The following is a 19,973-nucleotide window of genomic DNA, read 5'->3' as shown; positions in this document are numbered from 1 at the left end:
AAACTTATAAGCAGCAACTATTCTCATTTCAACATCTGTTGTGATTTGAGAGTAGCCACTTGCTTGTTTCTGAGCTGGTAGCTGTAATCTGTGCTGAAGATCACGCATTTGCTGTCACCCCTTACATCTTACAAAATCTGGGTCAGAAAGTCCATCAGGAATAGAGAGGTAAATTCTCTTCCAGCTGTTAACCAACAGATGGTAATTAAAGCTGAGAAGTGCCAACATATATGCTTAAAAAAAAAAATACTTGAAGTGGAAAATCCACTTCTCAAGATTCCAAAATTCTTAGTTGAAAATGTTTAGGAAAGTAACTAAAACCAGGCAATTCTGAGCAGAACTTCAAAACTTTGGGGAGGAAAATCATCACGAATATATGCCAGGTATCAAGTCAGCTGAATTCCTACCCAAGTGGATTGGGTTTTTGTTGGTTTTTTTTTTTTTTCCCCAGCAGTATTCCTGGAAAGGCATCATTGCAAATATGTTTTTTAGGCATTTAGTATTAGGTTAAATGCTGCTGTTCCCCAGTTCTCTCCTGTGTATGTTAACTATGTTCAGAGATAGTGTAAAATAGGGGAAATTTTTGCCGAAGACGTTATTCAAATGCACTTGTTTAGTTTTTAGGAGGTTCATTTTCTTGACGTGCGAAGAGTAGATACCAATAGATGGTGCTGTTGGTGCATTAATAAGGTTTTTTTCACGTTTTTCTGGTCTGTTGTTGAAAGTTGTTCTTAAAAAATAAAAAAAAAAATTAAAAAAAATAGGAGAGAGGGAAAAAAATAATAATAACAAAGAACAAAACAACAAAATCCCTAATGCTAAGCTTTTATCTGAGATGTTCTGCCCGCACTGAACTGGTCACCGTTTAACTTTAACCTGAACTGTGGCCCAGGAAATCCTTCAACATAAATAACCTTGGAAGCTGCCATGACCATTTTTGGAACATGTTCCCTCAATAAATCTGTTACTTTGTTGTGCAATGTTGAAGTGTGCAGTTGTTTCTCTGATTAATTGGGGCAAAAAATAAACTTGCACGATTAATCCAAGCTGTGACACGTTTCAGCCCTGGCTGGAACATGAGGGTAGAAAAGGCCTTAGAACCTTCTAAACAGATCTGCCCTGGGATTTTAAGATGCATGCTTGCTTTTGAGTTTACTTGATTTGACTAGATAAGGTGGCTGCTAACTGAGGAGTTCTGGTCTGTCACAGAGCTGCCATGCTGGGTTAGTAAGGGCAGGACAGAACACAATGAGAAATCATTTATCTTGACCACCCACCCCCACTAAAGACAACATAACAGAACTGTTTTATGTAATAGTGTTTATTTTATTTCACATATTACCCATGGAGAACAGCTGATACATTCTCTACATCTTTCACCAGTCTGGAATGCAAGATAAAAAAGGGTATGGAAAAAGAGTTTAACGTTTGACATTCATGATATGAAAAATAGAGGGGATACAATGTTCTAAAATGCCCTTATGCAATATATATATATATATATATAAAACGTATAAAAATAAAATATATTTTCAAAAAAAAAGATACAAACAGGACATAACACCGGACAATCTTAAATACCGATACGTATCTCATGACCCACACACACCGCACTTATAATTAACAAAAACCACGTACAATTGCACTTTTCCTCTCTGTGACGTTCAAGTATATCGCAGCCCCCGCAGGGACTAGTGAGTGTCCGATTCCCTGCCGGGTGCAGATAACGCAGAGGGTAGAGCAGATGTGGGGGACCTGTCCTTGCGAGGGCTGATCGCGCACCGTCCGACACTCGAGGGCAGAGGGCGAGGCCGGCGCCGCGGTCGCCGGGCCCGGGGGTGCCGCGCAGCGGCCGGCGCCCGCCGGCGGGTCCTCCCGGCCGCGGGGCTCCCCTGAGCAACCCCCGCTGCGGGCAGACGGGGCCGGGGCAGCTTTGAGCGCAGCCCGCCGGCAAAGAAGGCCCGGCCTCCGGGTGCAGCTGCGGGGCAAGGAGCGACATGGCGGCCGCGGGCCGGGCGCCTTCCAGTCCCAGGTGGCGGCGGGCGCGGGAGCCAGCAGTGCCTCGCTCGGGGAGGGTAAATAGTCAGCGACCGCCTCGCCTCTGCGGCGGGCGGGAGGAGCAGCCCCTGCGCGTCCCCATCGGCTTTCACAGCGTCCCCGCGCCGTCTCTCCGCGCCGGGCGCGGGCGGGGGCCGCGGGACCGGCCGCCCCTCGCCCTGGCGGTGCGGCCCGCCGCTCCGCCACCCCCAGCCCAGGGAGGGCGCACCGGGGTCCCGCACGGACGGGCGGTCTCCACGAATCCTGGCAGCGGCGGACCTCCGGAGCGTCCGTGCCTCAGTCCATCCACCCGAGAAGGTCTCGGCCGGGCAGTGCGGTGTTCAGATCCCGAGGACGAGGGCGAGGGGATGCGCCCCCCGCGTCCGGGGGCGCCGCCCGGCCTGGGGGGAGCGCGGCGGGCTGCGGCGTTCGGGCAGGGAGCGCCGCCTGCGGCCATAGCCCTGGGGGCTGATCTTGCTGGCAGGGGCAGCATCGTCCTTATCCTTGTCGGTCAGCTGGTAGATCTGATGGGCCAGCTTCTGCACCGTGCACGTCCCGAAGCGGCACCCCGTGCGGATGGTTTGGAAGTGGGGGAAGTTGTTAATGCTCTGGCGGTAGCGCTTGACGCGGATGTGAGCATCCTCCCGGCTGCTGCGAGGCAGGAAGAGAGAGAGCGGGCATGAGAAAAGCGCAGTGGGGCTCCGGAAGAGGGGACCCGGTGGGCCCGGGGCGGGGAGGGCAGGGACCCCTCAGGGGCGGAGGCGGGTCCGTCCCGACCGCGCAAAACTTCCCTCCACCACCCCCCCGGCTCTGCCCTGCGCCAAGCGGCGGGAGAGGGGCGATCTGGTCGCAGAGTAGAGCTCGCTGCTGATGGGAGAAGAGGCCCCGCATTTTATGACTGTTACTTTATCTATGAATCCAGAGCTCAAGTTACTATTTATATTTGACTTTCACAGTAAAGGCGCTACTATCTCCCGCCAGCTGAAGAGCGCGGGGAAAGGGAGGCGGGAGGCTGCTTTCAACGCAATGTGCACCCCGGGCAGGACCTGTCTCCGGGGTTTGGGGGATCTATAGCGAGAATAAGCCTCAGCACCCGGAAACGGGAGGATCCTGAAACTTTCCCCTTCCACGAGCAAGTACCCGAGCCCAGAAGGGGTTGGAATTTACCTGGGATGCGACACTCGTGGATCCTCCTTCACGTCCTGGGTCCGTATGAGCGACTGCACGTCGGCAGCTGCCCCCAGTCCTCGGAGTGCGCCGGAAGGCTTCACGTCCCGCTTGGCTCGGCTCAGTGCCCATTTCGTCCATCTGAAAGGAGCGCAAGGAAGAGGACAGCCTGTTAGCGCAAGTCTGCAGGGCAGGAGCCAAACCAAATAGATTCGAGGGGCGATAATCTTTGCCAGCGCCGAGATTTTTTTTTTGGGGGGGGGATGTTTCCTGAAAGGGCATGAGGCCTTTTAGGAGCTGTGCAATTCCCGCAGGGAATCCAGTCCCTCTGGTCACGGCCGGAGGCCGGCGCGGGGGCTCCGCAGCTCCACGAGCGGTACTGGGCGCTGGCAGGAGGACGCGCTCCGATACTCACTTTCTTTTGAACTCTGTCGCTACGTCCACCCTTGCAGCATCCACCCCGAAGAAGGTCACAGAACCGAGATAGAGCAGGGCTACGTGAACTAGTTTCATTCTGGCTGTGCTCCTGGTGGAGGGAAAAGAAAAGAACTGTAAGCACGGATGCTAATAAAAGTCAAGTAAGGTCTGTCCTTTATTTCTGGTGATTCCAGAGAGCTCATTCCCTCGGAGAGCCCCCAGGCTACCGGGGACTTTGTGTGCGATATGAACCAGAAGCTAATATTTGCTCAGCAACTTATCGCAGAGTAAATAACAGAGCCTCCAAAGTTTACGTTTGTTGAGAGTTTTACTTGCAGAGGCGGCTGAAAACCAGCAGGATTTCCAGAATACCCCCAGCAGCTTGCACTAGGATTTAGGAAACCCATGAGATTAGAGAGAGCTGGCTATCAGATGCATCGTTTCCAAACTCCAGCAAGTGTTTTGCTGCCTGGAATTTTATCCCCGATAGCTCATCTTCCCACTTCACACGCAGAACCAGCTAGTTCTGGATCTTATGTTGTAAACTGCAGCTGATGCCAAGAGCCAGTGCAAGACTCTGCAGCATAACTCCAAGCTCTTCAAAACAGTCCAGATTTAGTAGATTTCTACTTCTTCTCCACCTCCCCTGCATCTTTTTTTTTTGTCGTTGTTGAGGGAGAAAAAAAAATAGTTCTTACCTGACAGTGAGGATAATCCACTGAGACAAATGTTCTTGTAGTAACGATCCGAACTTGCAGGGTTTCCTGAGGAGGGAGAACTCCTTCTTTGTGTGTCTGAAGTAACCACTGCCGAGCTGCGCTCCACGGCTTTTATAGAGGGGGGAAGTGGGTGGACCTTAGCGTGGCTGGGGGCCCACGCCCACGTCCACGTCCAAGCACTTCTTAATCATTCTAGTGTGGATTGGGAGCAACCCATACTAGCATAAAATAAGAGGATTATTAAAAATTACCTTCAACAACCCCCTTAGTATTTTGTTAATTATAACGACAGCTTTTAGGTGTGGATTCCGGGTCATGGCATAACTTGCAAAATCTGATAAGCCCCTCAGTCTGTTTTACTGGGGACAGACTTTTTAACTGCCGATATAAATTACGTTTACATGGTCTGTAGCATAATTTCTCATTCTAGGTATCTTAACTTCAGGTGGGTGGAAGCAGAGGAGTAGGAACTAGATCCGACCAATTTCAAAATCCGTGAAAATCCATCAAATACCCAAGTTCCAAAAATAAACCCATATTTGGACATAAATTATAATGAGAAACTGTAATGAACGCCAGCCTTCTTTACACACGTAAGGAGGTGACAAATCAGGCATCATTAATATTTATGACTCAACTTGGGTTCATTTTTTATCTAATAAAATGTATTTGATTTACTTGATCGATTCAAATAAATCACAATTTAAAGGGGTTTGGAAGATGAAGATTAGAGCGCACTCTGTACCTTTGAACAAAGGAAGCAGTATTGCTTTGGGGCAATCACAGGGTCACTGAAATGCTTAAGGACGCTAGGGAAGACTTGCCTTGCGTTGTTTTATCCCAGTCCGCAAACCTCCAGATAGATAACTAAACTTATTTTCCCGGTTATCAAGCTAAACCAGTGCAGGACCAGGGTCTCTAACAGCATTCTTTTGGATGGCCAGCAGCAAAATCTTAGTCTGCCCACCATGTTGTTTGGGTTTTTTTACAGTCTTTAACGTCTTTGCTCCATGGTGCTGCAGAAAGGCTTCGCATGGGGTGCTGGAAGCCAGCATCAAATGGACTGTTTCTGTACTTGTCGCAGCGGAACCGAGGGAAATGCCCCGGGAGACCTGTGCCCTGGGGCGTCAGAATCCCCTTCCCAGCGAGAGATAGTCGGGAGGGAACAGACTAGCCTGTGCGAGATGATTCTCTTAAATCTTGCCCCAAGCAAAATGTTTCAAAAATCACGAGTGAGTATGTACTCATGACTCTGTCTTTCTAGATAACCGCGGTATATAAACAACACCCTGGAGAGGTATGTGCAAGGGGATGACGGAAAGTTTCTTGTGCACGGCTGACTCGGTCTAAGGTGCTCCCTCCCTCCTTCGCCAGCAGCATCCAGGAATCTGGAGGCTTCTGTCTCCGGCATCTACCTGTACGGAGGGGGTCAGGCTGGCCCAGGAGCCGCCACCCCGGCCGGCCGCCCCTCCGTCCCTCACACGCTCTCCGCCGGCACCCGCAGGCAGGAGGATCAGCACTCCCCGGAGCTGTTGTCCATCGCATCCTCCCGCCTGCCCGTCCGTCTTTCCCGAGGCCCCGGCGCGGCTCCCGCGGGGCGAGGCAGTTTCCCCGGCCGTGAGCTGGCCGCCGAGGCAAGCCCAGATCGGCTGCTCACCGCACCTGCCCGGCCTGAGCGCGGGGCGGGAGGCGGCGGCGGCTTCGGGGACACCGAGAGCCACGGCGGCGGCGCGGCGGCTGCCCCGGGCGGGTGGCGCAGCGGGAGCCGGCCAGCCCCGGGCTTTCCCTCGCCCCCTCCGCCCGCCGGCTCGGGCAGCGCCGCGAAGCCGCAGCTCCGCTGCCCTCCCCACGGACCGTGCTCCGGAGCACAAGTGCACGGTGCGAGACACTTGAGGTGTAAGCTCAGGTAGGAAGAAATGGGAAAAGAGGTGGTCTAGAACCGGACTGTAGCATGACCAGAGCCGCACAGCTGCACCAGACCACGATTACTGGATTTGAGAGACCTCATGAGGCAGCTCAGGCTCGAGCGAGTTCAAGCATTTCCTCGAGCAGCAGAAGTTGAAACTGAATCTAACTTTTCCGAATGAGAAAGCAGGATTTTGTGTGATTACCATTGCTTTAATTAAGTCTTCTGTTCCAGTAAAAAAATCACACACTTCCCCAAATGCTGGAAAATCCCTCATTAAAACCCTTGGCTAAACGGGAAGTGCATTTTGTATACTCTTAGGCAAATAATGCAGAAAGAATTCTATGTTGGTTTAGAAATAATCACAATAGTAGTAACACAACTCACATGAGTTCCACACTGACTGCCACTGTCATTTTAGTGATACAAAATTATCTCATTCTAGTTCATGAGGTGACAAACTGGCACATAAATTATCTGTTTGTTGCTTATGTGATTTGTGAAGGGGCTTCAGCAGGTAAAGCTGGTTCAAGTGTAACACAAAACAACACGTTCTTTGTTCAGATGCTTATTTTGTTCTTCCTAAGCACTTGCATTCCTGTGCAGTTTGGAAATGAGCAATAGTCACTGAATTTGTACTGTGAGGTAACAGTGGACCCTTTAAAACTATTTCATAAATAGTGAGTTACTTCAATTTTGAAAAAAAGTTACATGGATTGTTCTATGGAAATATTATTCACAAACTGTTATTCTGAGGCAATGCCATGCAGTTCAGCAAGACTGGGCTCTCCTCTGAAGTGTAGGGTCTCCACTGGAGGCTGCCTCATCCATGGCAGGGAAGTTGGCCTGGAGGAACATCCAACTCTTGTTTATTGGTTATCTTGGCCGTGTCATTCAAACTCTTGGCATTGCCATACAAGATATATGTGCCCGGGCAAGCAGATTGTGAAGATAAGTTGCTGTTTGTACAGAATTTTATTCATACTGAGTTTTATTCCAAAAGCAAAGGTCTAAAATCTGTAGGCATCAATGGGAAATCAGTTGGAGGCAAATATTCTGTACCGATTTTGCAAGAAAATTGTTGTTTAAAGCCCGTGGAAGTGCCTTTGTGTGTTTCATTTTGGGTTTAAACAAATATTACTGAACTCATATGCCATGAGTATGAATATACTTGATTATATTTCAGGCTGTATGAAATCACTGGAAAGATGATACTAAGAAAAGAATGATACCCCATGAGGGATGTAAAACCTCAGTCAAGCTCCACAAAGAAAGCCTTGCTGTGAGTGCGTGCACTCAGCCAGCCTTGTCTGTGCCAAGGGCATAGTGACAAGGCGTGATTCCATTTCTGGTAGTCCCGTTGGAGGTGCTTTTGGTGAGCCTTACTGAGGGTGGGATGCACATTGGTAAGGAGAAACCTGGTCAGGGATGTGGCTGCTTCCCGGTTCCACTGGAAAGGGAACACTGGATTAAAGGACAGCAGGCAGAGTGTGACCGTTATATTTCCTGAAGGAGGAGTAGACTGTACAAGGTATTGTGAACCTTGACATCTTTTTGGTGCAAAGCACACAATCTGGATGTGGCAACATTGTCCCTTGTATGCTTTCAGCCTCCTGGAGCAGCTGCAGCCCCACAGTTCCTCCCCTGGGATAAGTATGGGCCTGCTTACAGGGTCCTTCTGGAGACCTAGGCCTTGGAATCCACCCAGAGCCGCTGCTCTGTGGGCCCCTTCATCTCCCATGAGGAGCCAGGCTGCTCTGCTGCAACAGAGGGAATTATGTTTCTGGTGGTCTGGATGAAAGTTCAGTTGACATTGCATTAGACTTTAGGTGAGCAAACAATCTGTCTGCTCCACTTCCTCATTTGTCCTATAAGAACATAAGATTGCTCTATACTGAAGGAAGTTAAGGAAGTAAGTTACGGATGGCTGACTCCATTTGCTGTCCACGCAGATACACAGCTGTGTTCAAAACCAGATGAATGGTGGTCTTCCTGTTACATGAGTACTCAAGATGTGCCACTTCTTACGACATGCCTTATAAATTAACCAAGATTTGGCTATATTGGTCTAGAGGGAAGAAGGAGCAAGGCTGTAAAGTGGATGTTAGCAGTATTGGAGAATCCATCAGTAACATTTTCCTCTTGATCCAGCATTTGTTAATGCCCTGGGAAAAGTGTTAGGTGATATTCTCCTGCCAGAGGTGCTGGTTGAATAGAGCAGTGAGAGTGTTATTCCATGTTGAACCTTTTTATGAGTGTAGATATGATAACCCTGAGGTCTCATTTTAGCTCCAAATTAGGTAATTTCTTAGTGTCTTTAAACTTTCCCTCCAGATTTAGCTGTACAGAACATTATTCCTCGCTTTTGCAAACTATTGCATGTCTTGGCTTCGTGCTGTTGAACAACGCCAGCATGTCCCCCTAGGAGTTACAACGATGAGCTCTAACCTTGTACATCTCACAGGGGTAATGTGTGGCTTCATTAGGATTTGCATTCCTTTGTTGCTGCTTCAGAAATGCTTTTAATCAAAAAGCTCAGTGTTTTGAAAACAGCTTTGTGGGTTTCAGTCATTAAAGTCTAGAGGATCATGAACCAAAATGCCTATGTATGACTTCAGAAAGGTATTCCTGCTTCTAGCTCCTACCTAGTGACTGACGCCACAGAGCATCTCTTCCTCAAAGAGTATATTCAGTCTTTTCAATGTATGTATTACACTTTAAAAGAATTTATTTTAAACCCCTGAAGTTTACAAGGAATTTTATTAAGTTTGGGTCTCCTTACATGGTATCTGGCTTCAAAACAGTTAAGCCACGAAGCTGCTTACTCCAAGGAGTAAGTACTCAGCCCTCCGCTGAGAAGGCACAAGCGAGAACACTGTAATTGATTGTCAAAGCTTCCTGACCAACTTTCCTCTGGGTTATGAGCAAGACCCTGAATCGGCATGTCCCAGCTAAGTAGGAGGTGCAAGAACTGAATGTTTGAAATAAGTGTCTCTGTGAACCTGCTAATGACTCTGCTGGGCTCCTCGTGATGGCACTGTCAGGAGGAAATTCAGGGAATTTTCCTCATTTCCATGTGCACCACACTGACCACGGCTGCTGCAGCTCCTCACTGTAGTGCAACCGGTGTACTTTGTGGTGTTTGTTTTCTCTGTGCTGTCATACAGGACGTACATGGAAGCTTATCAGAACGTTTTGGCAGATTCCACCAGTTAACCAAGCGCTGTACTGTCAGACGCCCTGTTTATCACCAGCATCTCTGCGACTGCTGGCAAGCTCACCGGGCTTTCGAGGGTAAGAGTCCAAAAGGTGTCGGCCTCGTCTGTACGCTATAAATAGTAACACCGAGTCCCCCCGCCGCCTTCCGGAGCCCACGGCAGCCCCCGCGTGTGCCCAGACCTGCACGTCGGAGGCCAGCAGGGCTACGCCGAGCGCTGCGGCCGGCGCCCCCGTTAGCAGGGCGCCACGGCCAGGCTCCCGGCCCCAAACGCTGATGCCCCCGTGGAAGGGGACACCCACACCGGCCGGAGCGGGTAGGAGGACGCAGCTCCCGGCAGGATCAGGCAGCCGCGCACCGCAGCGCAGAGCAGGCTCCTCGGGGCACCGCTGCCGCGCCCGCTGGGGACAGCGGCGGGGGTCGCGGGTGCTGGTGTGGGGCAGCGCCGGGGCTGAAATCCCTTCCCCGTCACTCGCTGCCTGTCAGGCGGGGGCGGGCACCGCCGTTGGGTCGTTAACGGCCGCGGCAGCCGCGCGGGTCGACTGCCCCGCGGGGGCACCTTCCGCACATCGCGGGCGAAGCGTAAACACGAGACATCCTGGAAATCCGAGTCTGGATTCGCGAGGCTGAGCTGGATGGGGGGGAGGAGTGGGGGACGGTGACGGTGGCGTTAGGTCGCCGTCGGGTTCCATTTTCACACAGCCTAAGCGGGGACGATGCCGTTCCCCGGCAGCTCCTCTCAGGAGCGGTCCCCGCGGGGGGCGGTGAGGTGAAGTCCCGCTCCGGCACCCGGCTCTCCCCGAACGTGCACATCAGATTGTCTAAGGGAGAACGTGTTCCGCGGTCCCCGCGCCCTGGGTGGGCACCTCAGGGGAGGCTGCGAGGAGACAAAGCGCACGGCGGGCGAGGTCTGACGTTCCCCGCCCGGCCCCCACGCCCGCGCTGGGCTGCGGCGCGCGCCGGGAGCGTCTGCAGCCGCGACCCCCGAGCAGCGGAGCGGAGCGTCCCGCCCCGGCCGCGCGCCGCCGGCGAGCCCTCAGCCCACGCCCAGCCCGGCGGGGTCACGGCGCAGCGGTCTCGGCGGCGCGCAGGCGCACAGCGCGCCCGCGCCTCCAACATGGCTGAGGTGGTGCCGCTTCTCTTGCGGCGGGCGCGGAGGGGAGGATGCTGAGCCTCCCGGGAGCCGCCGCCGCCGCAGCAGCAGCAGGGGTGGTGAGGCCTGAGGCGGGCTGCTCCCAGCCATGGCCAGGCTGGCCGACTATTTCATCGTGGTGGGCTATGACCACGAGAAGACAGGTAGGTGTGGCTGCGCGCAGGGCTGCCCCGCGGTGTCTGGCCTCTTCCCCCCTCCCATCGTTCCTGCCCGGCCCCGGCCCCCTCCCGCCTCCGGTCGGGCCGCAGGAGGAGGAGACTGCGGCGCCACGGGCCGCGTGTCCGGCCGTGGGGAGGAGGGCGGCTGAGGGCAGCGGGGCGGCCTCACCCCCACCACGGGGCGCAGCGGCCGGCGGGGCGAGGGAAGGGTTAATCCCCCTTTCATGAGGCGGAGCGGCCCGGCGGGAAAGCGGAGGGGCTGCTCTGCCGCCCGGCTGCCGGGCCCTGGCAGCCCCGGGTGGAGGGGCGGCCTCGCCTCCGCCCCGCGGCCTCGGCCCACCGCTCAGCCCCGCCGGCCCGGGTCATGGCATGGAGCGGGCCGGGGCGGGCGGCAGCTGGCCGGGCCGTGCCCCGCGGCCTTGGCCTGGGCAGCGGTCCCTTCGAGAAAACTGGGGCTGCTTAAAATGTCGCCCACGGACGCGCACAGCACCGGTGCCCCGTGCCCAAGCGGCCGCACCCGCTGAGCAGGCAGCGGGGCCCGGCTCGGGTGTTTGTGGTGCCTGTTTCCCGAGCCGCGCCGGCAGAAAGCGGCGGTGGTGGCTGTCGCTCCCCCACCTTTGTGCTGCTGGCTGGGGCACGGACACCCGCGGCCTCAAAGGAGCACAAAGACTGGAGGTCCTGGGGAAGCACTGGGGCGTTTTGACTGGGGTCTTACAGCTTATCGCCCGTTAAAAAGGTGTCTCAGCCTGGGGAAGCGCCGTGGCACTCGGGAGGCTCTTCAGGAATGCTTTGTTAGAGAATCGAGATGTTTTCTGTCTGCTCAGGTGAAAGGGAAGTGGTGTTATCTGCTGGCGTTTTGTGGGTGAAGAGAGAGTGGTTTCTATTATGTAACTCTCTGTTTTGATAATATCACATTTGTTGCTGGAGAGATCTTAAATCCGTATATAAACTGATTTGAAAATGAAGTGATTGTCAACTGGTATGTGTTTATACTGGGTATTTCAGAACAATCCTTTGAATGTATGTTGTTAATAAACAATGTTTTAAACAGTTGAATGTCCCCAAATTTATTTGGCTCTGCATAAACTAAACAACACTCAAGTTTGTTATGCTAAGTAATTCTTTGAAGTAGCAATTGCATGTAACGTAAATTTGTTAATTCTAGAAGTGCAGGTAATTAACTTTTAGAGTAAGATCCTTTCATTTTTTTTAAGAAATCATTATATCTATGTGTTTATAAAGATACAATGGCTTACAAGATTCTGCCAAGGATCTCCTGGATTTTACTATACCAGTATTGTTATTCCATTAATTGTGGTGTGGTTCCCACTCTTCCCCCCAACTTGGAAATAAACTTGTCCTAACTGTAGTGGCAGAAGTATAAGACATGTGAAATGGAGAGTAATTTATATTAAAAATTATTAGGTTGAAAATCTCTGCTTTTGTCTCTCCTGTTTGGAATGTTTTCCCCAACTATAATAGAAAGCCCAAATCAAAGAAGCAACCAGAAAATGCAAGGGTTAATTAAGGAGGAGACAGAACAACTACGCTGCCTTCTTAAAGGGTATGATCAATCTGGCATAGCCACTATGTGAAATAAAATCACAGATTGCAGTGGAAAGCTTTATGTTTGTAAAATGTCTTCATCTGTAGCATTTAAGTATGTGTTTAACTTCCTGTACATAAATCGTCTCATTAAGTTGAGCAGAATTGCTTGCATGGGTGAAGTTGTGCAGATTCAGAAATAATTCCAGAACCAGAACCTTAATTTGAAAAGGTCATGCCCAGAAAGTAACTATTTAGACTTCATTATTTAAATTACTCATTGCTGCTTTAATGCTTCATACTAAAAATACTTGAAGGACCAACATTCTGTTGAAGACTAGGCATGCATTGTTTTCGAAATTCCTTTACCCCCACATGCGATCCCATAATACATGGAGTACTGACCTTTCTTTTTCTTGTAAAAGCTGTAGTTTCTTGATGCATTTATTATGCTTACTTCTATATGAAAAAGCAGGGGCAAACATTTCTAGGACTGTAGACTTATTACCTGTGAAGCTTTTAAATTATCAAGTATGTTCTCTTTTTTCTCCCTCCTTTTTTTTTTTTTTTTCCCCTTTCCCCTGCTGCCTCCATCTTCAACAGGGTTCAGGGTTGGTTTTAACAAGTTTGATTTTAATGTTGAGTAGAATTACATTTTATAGTGTTGTTTTTTGTTTTTTGTTTTTTTTTTCAGGAAAAATTTGTGGAATATCTTTGTGTAAACAAGCAAACAAAAGTCCTGTAACCTTCCCTCTCTTCCCCAACCTGTACGTCAGCAGCAGTTTGGATAATGTGCACTTGCGGTTAATAAGAAAGGATGTTTATAGTAACGACTGTTCTCCCAGAAAAGCCCTTCTGCCTCTGCTATCTCTCTATAGCAGCCATCATCTGTTCTGACTTCACATGTGTTACATGGATTTATTTACATGTGCCAGTATCTAAAATATACTGAAGATGTGGTAAACATACTACTGACTCGTGCAAATTATCTAGTTTTATTCAAAACCATTCACTATAAATACCTAAAATGCTGCAATTGTGCAATTCAGGAGCAGGTTTATAGATTTTTCTTGTAGCAGAAAAACTCCAGTGTTACAAGTTTTTATCCAACATGGTCAGTCTTAAGGGGAAGTGAATGTTTTTTTGTCCTCAGATAAACCTAAGAGACTATCCTCTGGGGGGTCAAACATTTTCAAGTTCATTCCTGCTCCAGTCTAGGCCTATGTAAATTGATGTTACTGCAGTCCTAGTGCTGTCATCCCTATTGCGTTAAATCTTCCTTTTGTTTTCAGCTTGCTTTAGGATGCTGACCTGTTGAAGAGACCTTTCTTGCTGAGTATTTTGCCTGTGTCGCTGTATTATTTTTTTTCTGGGTTACTTTTCTGCTATTTTTTCAGGCAGAGTTGGCTCACCAGGATTTCAGATGAGTGCCAGTATTAGCTTAAAGGAGGAGCAGGAGCATGCAGAAGGAGGACAGATCACTGCAACCTGAATTTATGTCGGCTTAAGTGGCCCTGGAACCTTGGGCACAAAGGTGTTAGTCAGGTGTCTTAGTCTCCTCCATGCTCCAAGGAAAGTAATGGCTACCTTCCAACAGTTCCCAAAACAGGTGGCTTGTGCTCAGAGAAATGCCCGGATATTCAGTGTGAGTGGAGAGTGAGCTTTGCTGTTGGCAGTGTAGGTGTCAGTGGACTTTCAAGGATAGGGGAAGTTAAGGAGAAGTCATTGTGTAGTAAAGGGTGATCCGGTTCACTTAGCTTTTTATGTATTTGAGGTACACTGGACTGTATTCCTGCTTAAAAAATTGGTCTATGTCTTTCACCATGAAAGTAAGCTCGAATATGTCATAGTTCTAATTGCTGTTTTGTATTTTAAAGACTCATTCTGAATCACTATGAAGAACTGCAATAGCAGTAGTTCCTATCGGAAGTTCATGTTCAGTGTCTTGACATGGTTGGAGGAGCCAGATTTGATAAATCCCCTAAATTTAATAAAAACCCTTGGTTTTGTTCTAACAGTGGAAATGTGAAGGATTTCACATTATTTTGCATTTAACTTAACCTTTACTGAGGTAGATAACCACATTTTTCTCTAATGTATCAGCAAAATATAAACCTGTTACGTAACTTGCTACAAGAAGCATTTATAGAAGTCTCTAAAGGGAACAAAGGTACTAGAAAAGGTAGGCAGCCTGGGTTAAAAGCTACAGAAAATCTCAGAAGACCTTTCTGTATATCCATTTTCTTCTTACATGCACTTTGAAGTGTGTTTGATGTGCTTCACCAAAAATTCCCATTTAACTTGTTTGCGTAACAGAATGTGGATGGGATTTAGGAAGAACACAGATGTTTGCAAAGATCACAGAAGGGCATGAGAAAATGCATTTTTGTTTGGTTTTGTTTTTGCTGGTATAAGCCATAATAATAAATTTATCCCTGGAATTTGCATATGATGGTACGCAAAAAAGGTGTAGGAGAGAATGTTTTGTGTCTTTCGTAGCTCAGCAACTGAAAGGCAAGGCTAAAGAGAGAGCTAAATCGTGGGTTTGATGAATTTGCCTATACACCCATAATGGCTTTGCTACGGGATGCTGTTGTGTAGCCAGCAGTTGACTCTCAACACCTGCAAGGTGCAGCGGATGTTTCCTGTGGGATTATTTGCTCTAAGAAGACAGACCAGTGTTGTCTGTTCTTGCTTGCCTATGCAGTTGCAGTGTGGATGACAGAAGGCTTGCAGCAGTATAGCAGTTTTATTTGGCCGTTGTCATAACTGATAAATGCTGATATAACATGTGTAGGCGCTGTCGTTGTTTCTGTTCAGATTTTTATCAGCTTCTTTTGAGGGAAGCCTTTCTTGTCTAGCATAGTTTCATATCTTGCTGGATTTTGAAACCAGGCAAGTGATTGATGATAGAGTAGAAGTTTCTAAATGCAGTTGTATGGTGATTTTTGCCTGTGAAGAATTTTTGTTTAGTGAAGTAAATAGCATATAATATCACAAGGACTTTTTGGTGTATTTGTTGTATATTCATAGTTAGGCATTCCTCTGGGTTAGTATGTATCTAAGGAGTGGATGATTTCTTGGTATCTTGGTACGCAATCTCTGCGAAACAGAAAATGTAGAAAAATAAGGAAATCAAGTTGTTACTTCAGTGGCTTTCTGGTCTGTGCTGCAGCTTAGTTTGGTTTGAGTGCAATCTAGGGAAATCTCAAATGGAAAAGAAAGAAACGCAACAGAACCTAAATCCTTTTTGTGGCAGAGGAATTCTTGTAGCTGTAATTTAATGAAACAACAAGTGTACTATCAGAACTAAAGTGGAATGCAGATATGTAAGTAACTGTGTATTGGTAAGAGATTGCTGTAGTTGGCTGTGACTGGGGAAGGGCACGGGCGGGTGCCCAGAAACTTTTCCAAACAATTAGTTGCTCTAGTATAAGAAATTATCTCTCTCTATAAACCTTGTCCTTGCTAAGTTTAGTTGTCAAATACAGCAGCCTCCACAATACCCAACTGAAACAGAATAAGAAAATAGTATTTCCATTCATGCTTTTTTTCCCCCCCTTTTTTTTGTTTGTTTTGTTAGATAAGGCTATCTTGAAAATCTGGTTGGAGAAAACAACCAACCAACCAACAAAAAAACCCAACTAAGCCAGTATTTTTTTGGTAGCATGTCTTCCTAAAATGTATTTAAGCAATTTCTTCTAATATATAACGCTGAGGAAAAAAATATTGTTATTTTGATTTAAGGATTCACTATAATTTTGGAAAAATCTCAAAATCAGTACAGATCAGTGTAAAGTTTCTTGCCCTCAAATGTCTGCTAATGAATATCTCTAAAGAACTTGGATTTGAAACTCTTTGCTCACTTGGTCTTGCCATCATAATAACAGCAATAAAAATATATTGTTTTCAACCTTTCAGTTTAAATTAAGACATTCGTAGGACTTTCATGTTTATTCTGTAACAAATCTTCATTTGTCCTAAAATGAGAGGAGACAGATTATGTTGAGGGAAATACCATTTCATGTCTTTGGGGATATTTTAAGACTAAAGCACAGTAAAGAAACTTTCTCTGTTGTTTTCTGTCCTGGATTAACTTTGTGGATTATCTAACAAAAAGACACTTTTCCTGCAGCATGTTCATGGAAAACAATTTGTTATGCAAGCCTGACTGAATACCGTTTAAGCACTGGCCTTCTATAACCACAAGCATATTTTTCAGTGGGGGGACAATGAGAGTGACATTTAACTCCTCCAATGTCACAAACATAATATAATTATCTTCTCCAGTGTTATAAGTTAAGACTATTGCTATGGTAGTTCACTGAGATGAAATTAAAATACCAACTACCTTCTCAGCTACTGGTAGTTAGAAAGTAAAAAACAAAGGAAAACCACAATTGCTGTGGAATAATTTTAAAATGTGGAACAGTAAATTCACTGTTCAACTTTGATAAACCTCAGCAAATGTATCTTACAAATATATGCTGGTAATTAGAAAGTAGTTTTTTACTCCTCATTTGCAGTGATTTTTCAGACGTCTTGCTTATATAGTGAAAAAATATTTCTGACAATAACACTGTCATTATTGATGAGATTAATTTTCTTCTGCTTGGTGTTTTGGGAATTCCTGTTAAATGTCATAGTAGAAATAAATTATTCTTTTGGTGTCAGTGGTATATTCTGAAGTCAAGGACAATCCAATTAGTGTTGATTGGGATTTGGCAGCTAAATCCTTGCTCATTGAGCCAAGAACATGCTTGTTATTGGTTATCTTTTAGTGACTAGATGCATCATGATTTCATGTCTCTAATGTTTACGATTATCAGTTCTTAGTCTTCTATAAATTGTATAATGTGGAAAAATGCAATCACTGAACACTATTTGAATTCTTTGTTTGCTTTGTAGTAGTCTTGTGCTCAGGTTAACAACAAAAGTAACTAACCACAACATTTCCACTAAACTGGACATAGGTAACAGGCTCAGTACAGCAGCCAGGTCTAGTAGCTGTTGACAGACAGTTAGTACAGTCTGAGGTTTTGTGTAGCTGTAGCAGAGGAATGCTAATATACAGAAAATACAAGATCGTCATAATTCTGGATACAAATTCAGGACAGCTGCATACAAAACCACATTGGACCCTGGGAGACCTCGGTGGATGAGACAGAGGAATGCTACTGGGGTTACAAAATCAATCACTCAGAAATTTGAGGGGGGCGGGGGGAAAGGTAGGAATAATGTCCTTTTAATGTGGTTCATATGTTGTTTCCTAGGATTTAAAAATGCAAAACACAGAAAATTCACTCTCTGATACTTGGATAGGTCTTCAGCAAGATTGGAAATGTCTTGGTAGACTTAGACGTTGGATCTAATGGAATAGTAACTGGAAGGAAGATGAGACATTCTGGCAGAGGATTTCTCAGATACTTGTGGATGCAAAGGAATGACAACTCCTCTTTCTAGAGTTTTGACTTGAGTTGTGGAAAATCGTGCTTTGGAAAACAGCTTTTGTTGAGCTACTTTTGCCAGATGCCGTAAACGTTAATGCCAGGAGTAGTGAGTGCGGTGGGATGGCAGTGTCCCCTTAGGCTCTGTGCTGGGCTGCAGATCGTGACCCTGTGGCTCGGGAGCCCTTGCTCTGTACGACAGCGGCCGCTCTTCCTGCTTATGCTGTTTGACACATTCTGGTGTTTTAAAATTCTTTGTCTTCTAGTTTGGTTTTTCAGGTTTACCCCAGAAGAATCTCTGACCTTAGTGTGTCTCTCTCATTCTTCCTTCCTCCCTCCTCTCTCTCTTAGTCTGTTTGGCCATTTTTATCTACTCTGTTTTTGAGATGAAGTCCTCTTGTCCAATCAGTCTGATTGCTTGGGGTTTTCATCTTTAAATAAATATCAGTTCATCACATAAACACAAATGCCAAGTTTTGTCCCTGCTGTAAATTTTGAGCCTAAAGGAGTGTTTGCTAGAACTTTTGTCTTATTTCTTAGAAACAGAAAAAGTATTTGGTGTGATGTTTTCTGAAATAATTGAGGTGGAGGCAGATATTATGCACTGAGACTTAAAATGGTATGTTTAGTTTAGGTAAGTAAGAAATAATTGAAAATAGATATAGAATAAGAGGTTAGAGCACCCTTAGCAATGCTCGTGACTGTTAGCTATTTGCATATCAAAAGGGATTGCACTTAGTTTCTTCTTAGTTTCTTGCAACCAGTTGTAGCACAATAAACACTTTAACTTGATCTCTGCATTTTTAAACTCTCACATTTTAAATTTGTACTCTTAACACATGTATTTGTGCTTTGGACAAAGAAATACAGACACTTGGCCTTTTTTTTTGTGACTGTTGTTCTATGAACTATAAATATAATTTCTAAGTAGCAGTAAGCATAAGCTGACTGTATGAGTAATAAAATACTCAAGACCTTATTCAAAAGGGCAAAGTTGTGATCTTGTCATAAATACAACTGTAATGGACTTGTAATTCTTGAAATACAGTTGAATGGGCATACTGTACTTTTTAAATAACAGTAAATTAGGAAATCTGTGTTTTTTTAATGCTATTACACAGGCTGCTTTTCATAAAAACGCAAATTGCAATTGCATAAAAAAATGAAAGCCATGCGCTTTGTTCCTGCAGAGCTGTTTCTTCATTAGTAGTCTCTTCCCAGAAAGATATATAGTTGTTTTATGAAGCTTGTGAAATGACTAAGCTGTTACTGTTCTATATTGTTACTATATATTATTTTTAAACCAAGTTTAACACAATTCATTCTAGTAAAAGTTACAGGGGATTTCAGTTTTCTTTCTTCTTGATTAGTAACTTCTGAAGAGAGAAGTAGGTTTCATATTTTTGAAGAACTTAGAATTTTTTAAACGTGATTTCTAAGTAAAATTGATTATACATTTCCTTCCTAAACCACAGGTTTAAAACCACATTTTTTCCTGTATTATGTTGGTAATTTAATCTGTTTCTAGTCTCTGTTTTTTAGGTTGTGAGTTTTTAGAACCTTTAGTCTGTGAGAGATTTTTTCTTCACTGTTTTTTGTTTAGTCATGGACATGGCTCTCAATACTGATCCTGTAAGAGCTCATAGCGGATGCCGATGTGGGTGATTGAAATCTGTGATTGAGTTCATTGTGTCTAGTAGAAGGGTCTGGATTTGCCCTTGATATCCTCATCTTTCCCAGCTTTGAAAACCCATGGTATCTGTAAACGCTGGAGATGGCTTTTGTGCAGTTGAGAAGGTGAAGTGGTGGGTTGTTTTGGGGGTTCCTGGTGCTGCACCTGCCCGGTCTGCTGTGCAGAATTTGCTGTTGTAAAGCAGCCTGAGCAACAGATTGCGCCCAACTGCAACTGAGAACTAGCTGGAATTCCCTGTTAAGGGAGAGAAGAACCGCTGCCTGAGTGTCGCCTTCAACTTCGGCATTCACCCCACGTTTTGTAGAAATATGGTTAATTATTTTATGCTTTTGAGGAGCTACTTGCTTTTGCAAAATAGGAGATTAATTAATGTCGTGTTTCTCGTGATCAGCAAGTTTCAGCACTAGTTGAAAGCCCAAGGTTTGGCATGGATGCTCTTAATAGTATTTCAAAAAGAGATAAGAATAAAAGGATGCTTTCCATGGTAATAAATAGTCAAAGTTTAGAATTCATG

General features: G+C 46.4%; 2 protein-coding genes across 5 annotated transcripts in view; one reads left to right on the top strand and one right to left on the bottom strand.

Moving 5' to 3' along the window:
* Positions 1 to 2,378: 2,378 nt before the first annotated feature.
* On the bottom strand, positions 2,379 to 3,717 carry ADM (adrenomedullin; the record flags this gene model as incomplete). Its single annotated transcript, XM_080345285.1, has 3 exons — positions 2,379 to 2,688; positions 3,205 to 3,345; positions 3,620 to 3,717. The coding sequence occupies 3 exons, from the start codon at positions 3,715 to 3,717 to the stop codon at positions 2,379 to 2,381; spliced, it is 549 nt and encodes a 182-aa protein (XP_080201411.1).
* Positions 3,718 to 10,704: 6,987 nt separating this feature from the next.
* SBF2 (SET binding factor 2) overlaps positions 10,705 to 19,973 on the top strand; it is a gene marked incomplete at both ends in the record, with an annotated part of 265,908 nt that continues 256,639 nt past the window's right edge. For all 4 annotated transcript variants that reach the window (XM_080346104.1, XM_080346103.1, XM_080346101.1 and 1 more), the window contains one exon: positions 10,705 to 10,759. In XM_080346104.1, the coding sequence (XP_080202230.1) occupies positions 10,705 to 10,759 (55 nt within the window). The remainder of the gene's footprint in view (positions 10,760 to 19,973) is intronic.

This window comes from Nesoenas mayeri (genome assembly GCF_963082525.1).
Source record: "Nesoenas mayeri genome assembly, chromosome: 5".
NCBI lineage: Eukaryota > Metazoa > Chordata > Aves > Columbiformes > Columbidae > Nesoenas > Nesoenas mayeri.
The sequence above is the reverse complement of the archived record's forward strand: the minus strand, read 5'-3'. Positions and strand labels throughout refer to the sequence as shown.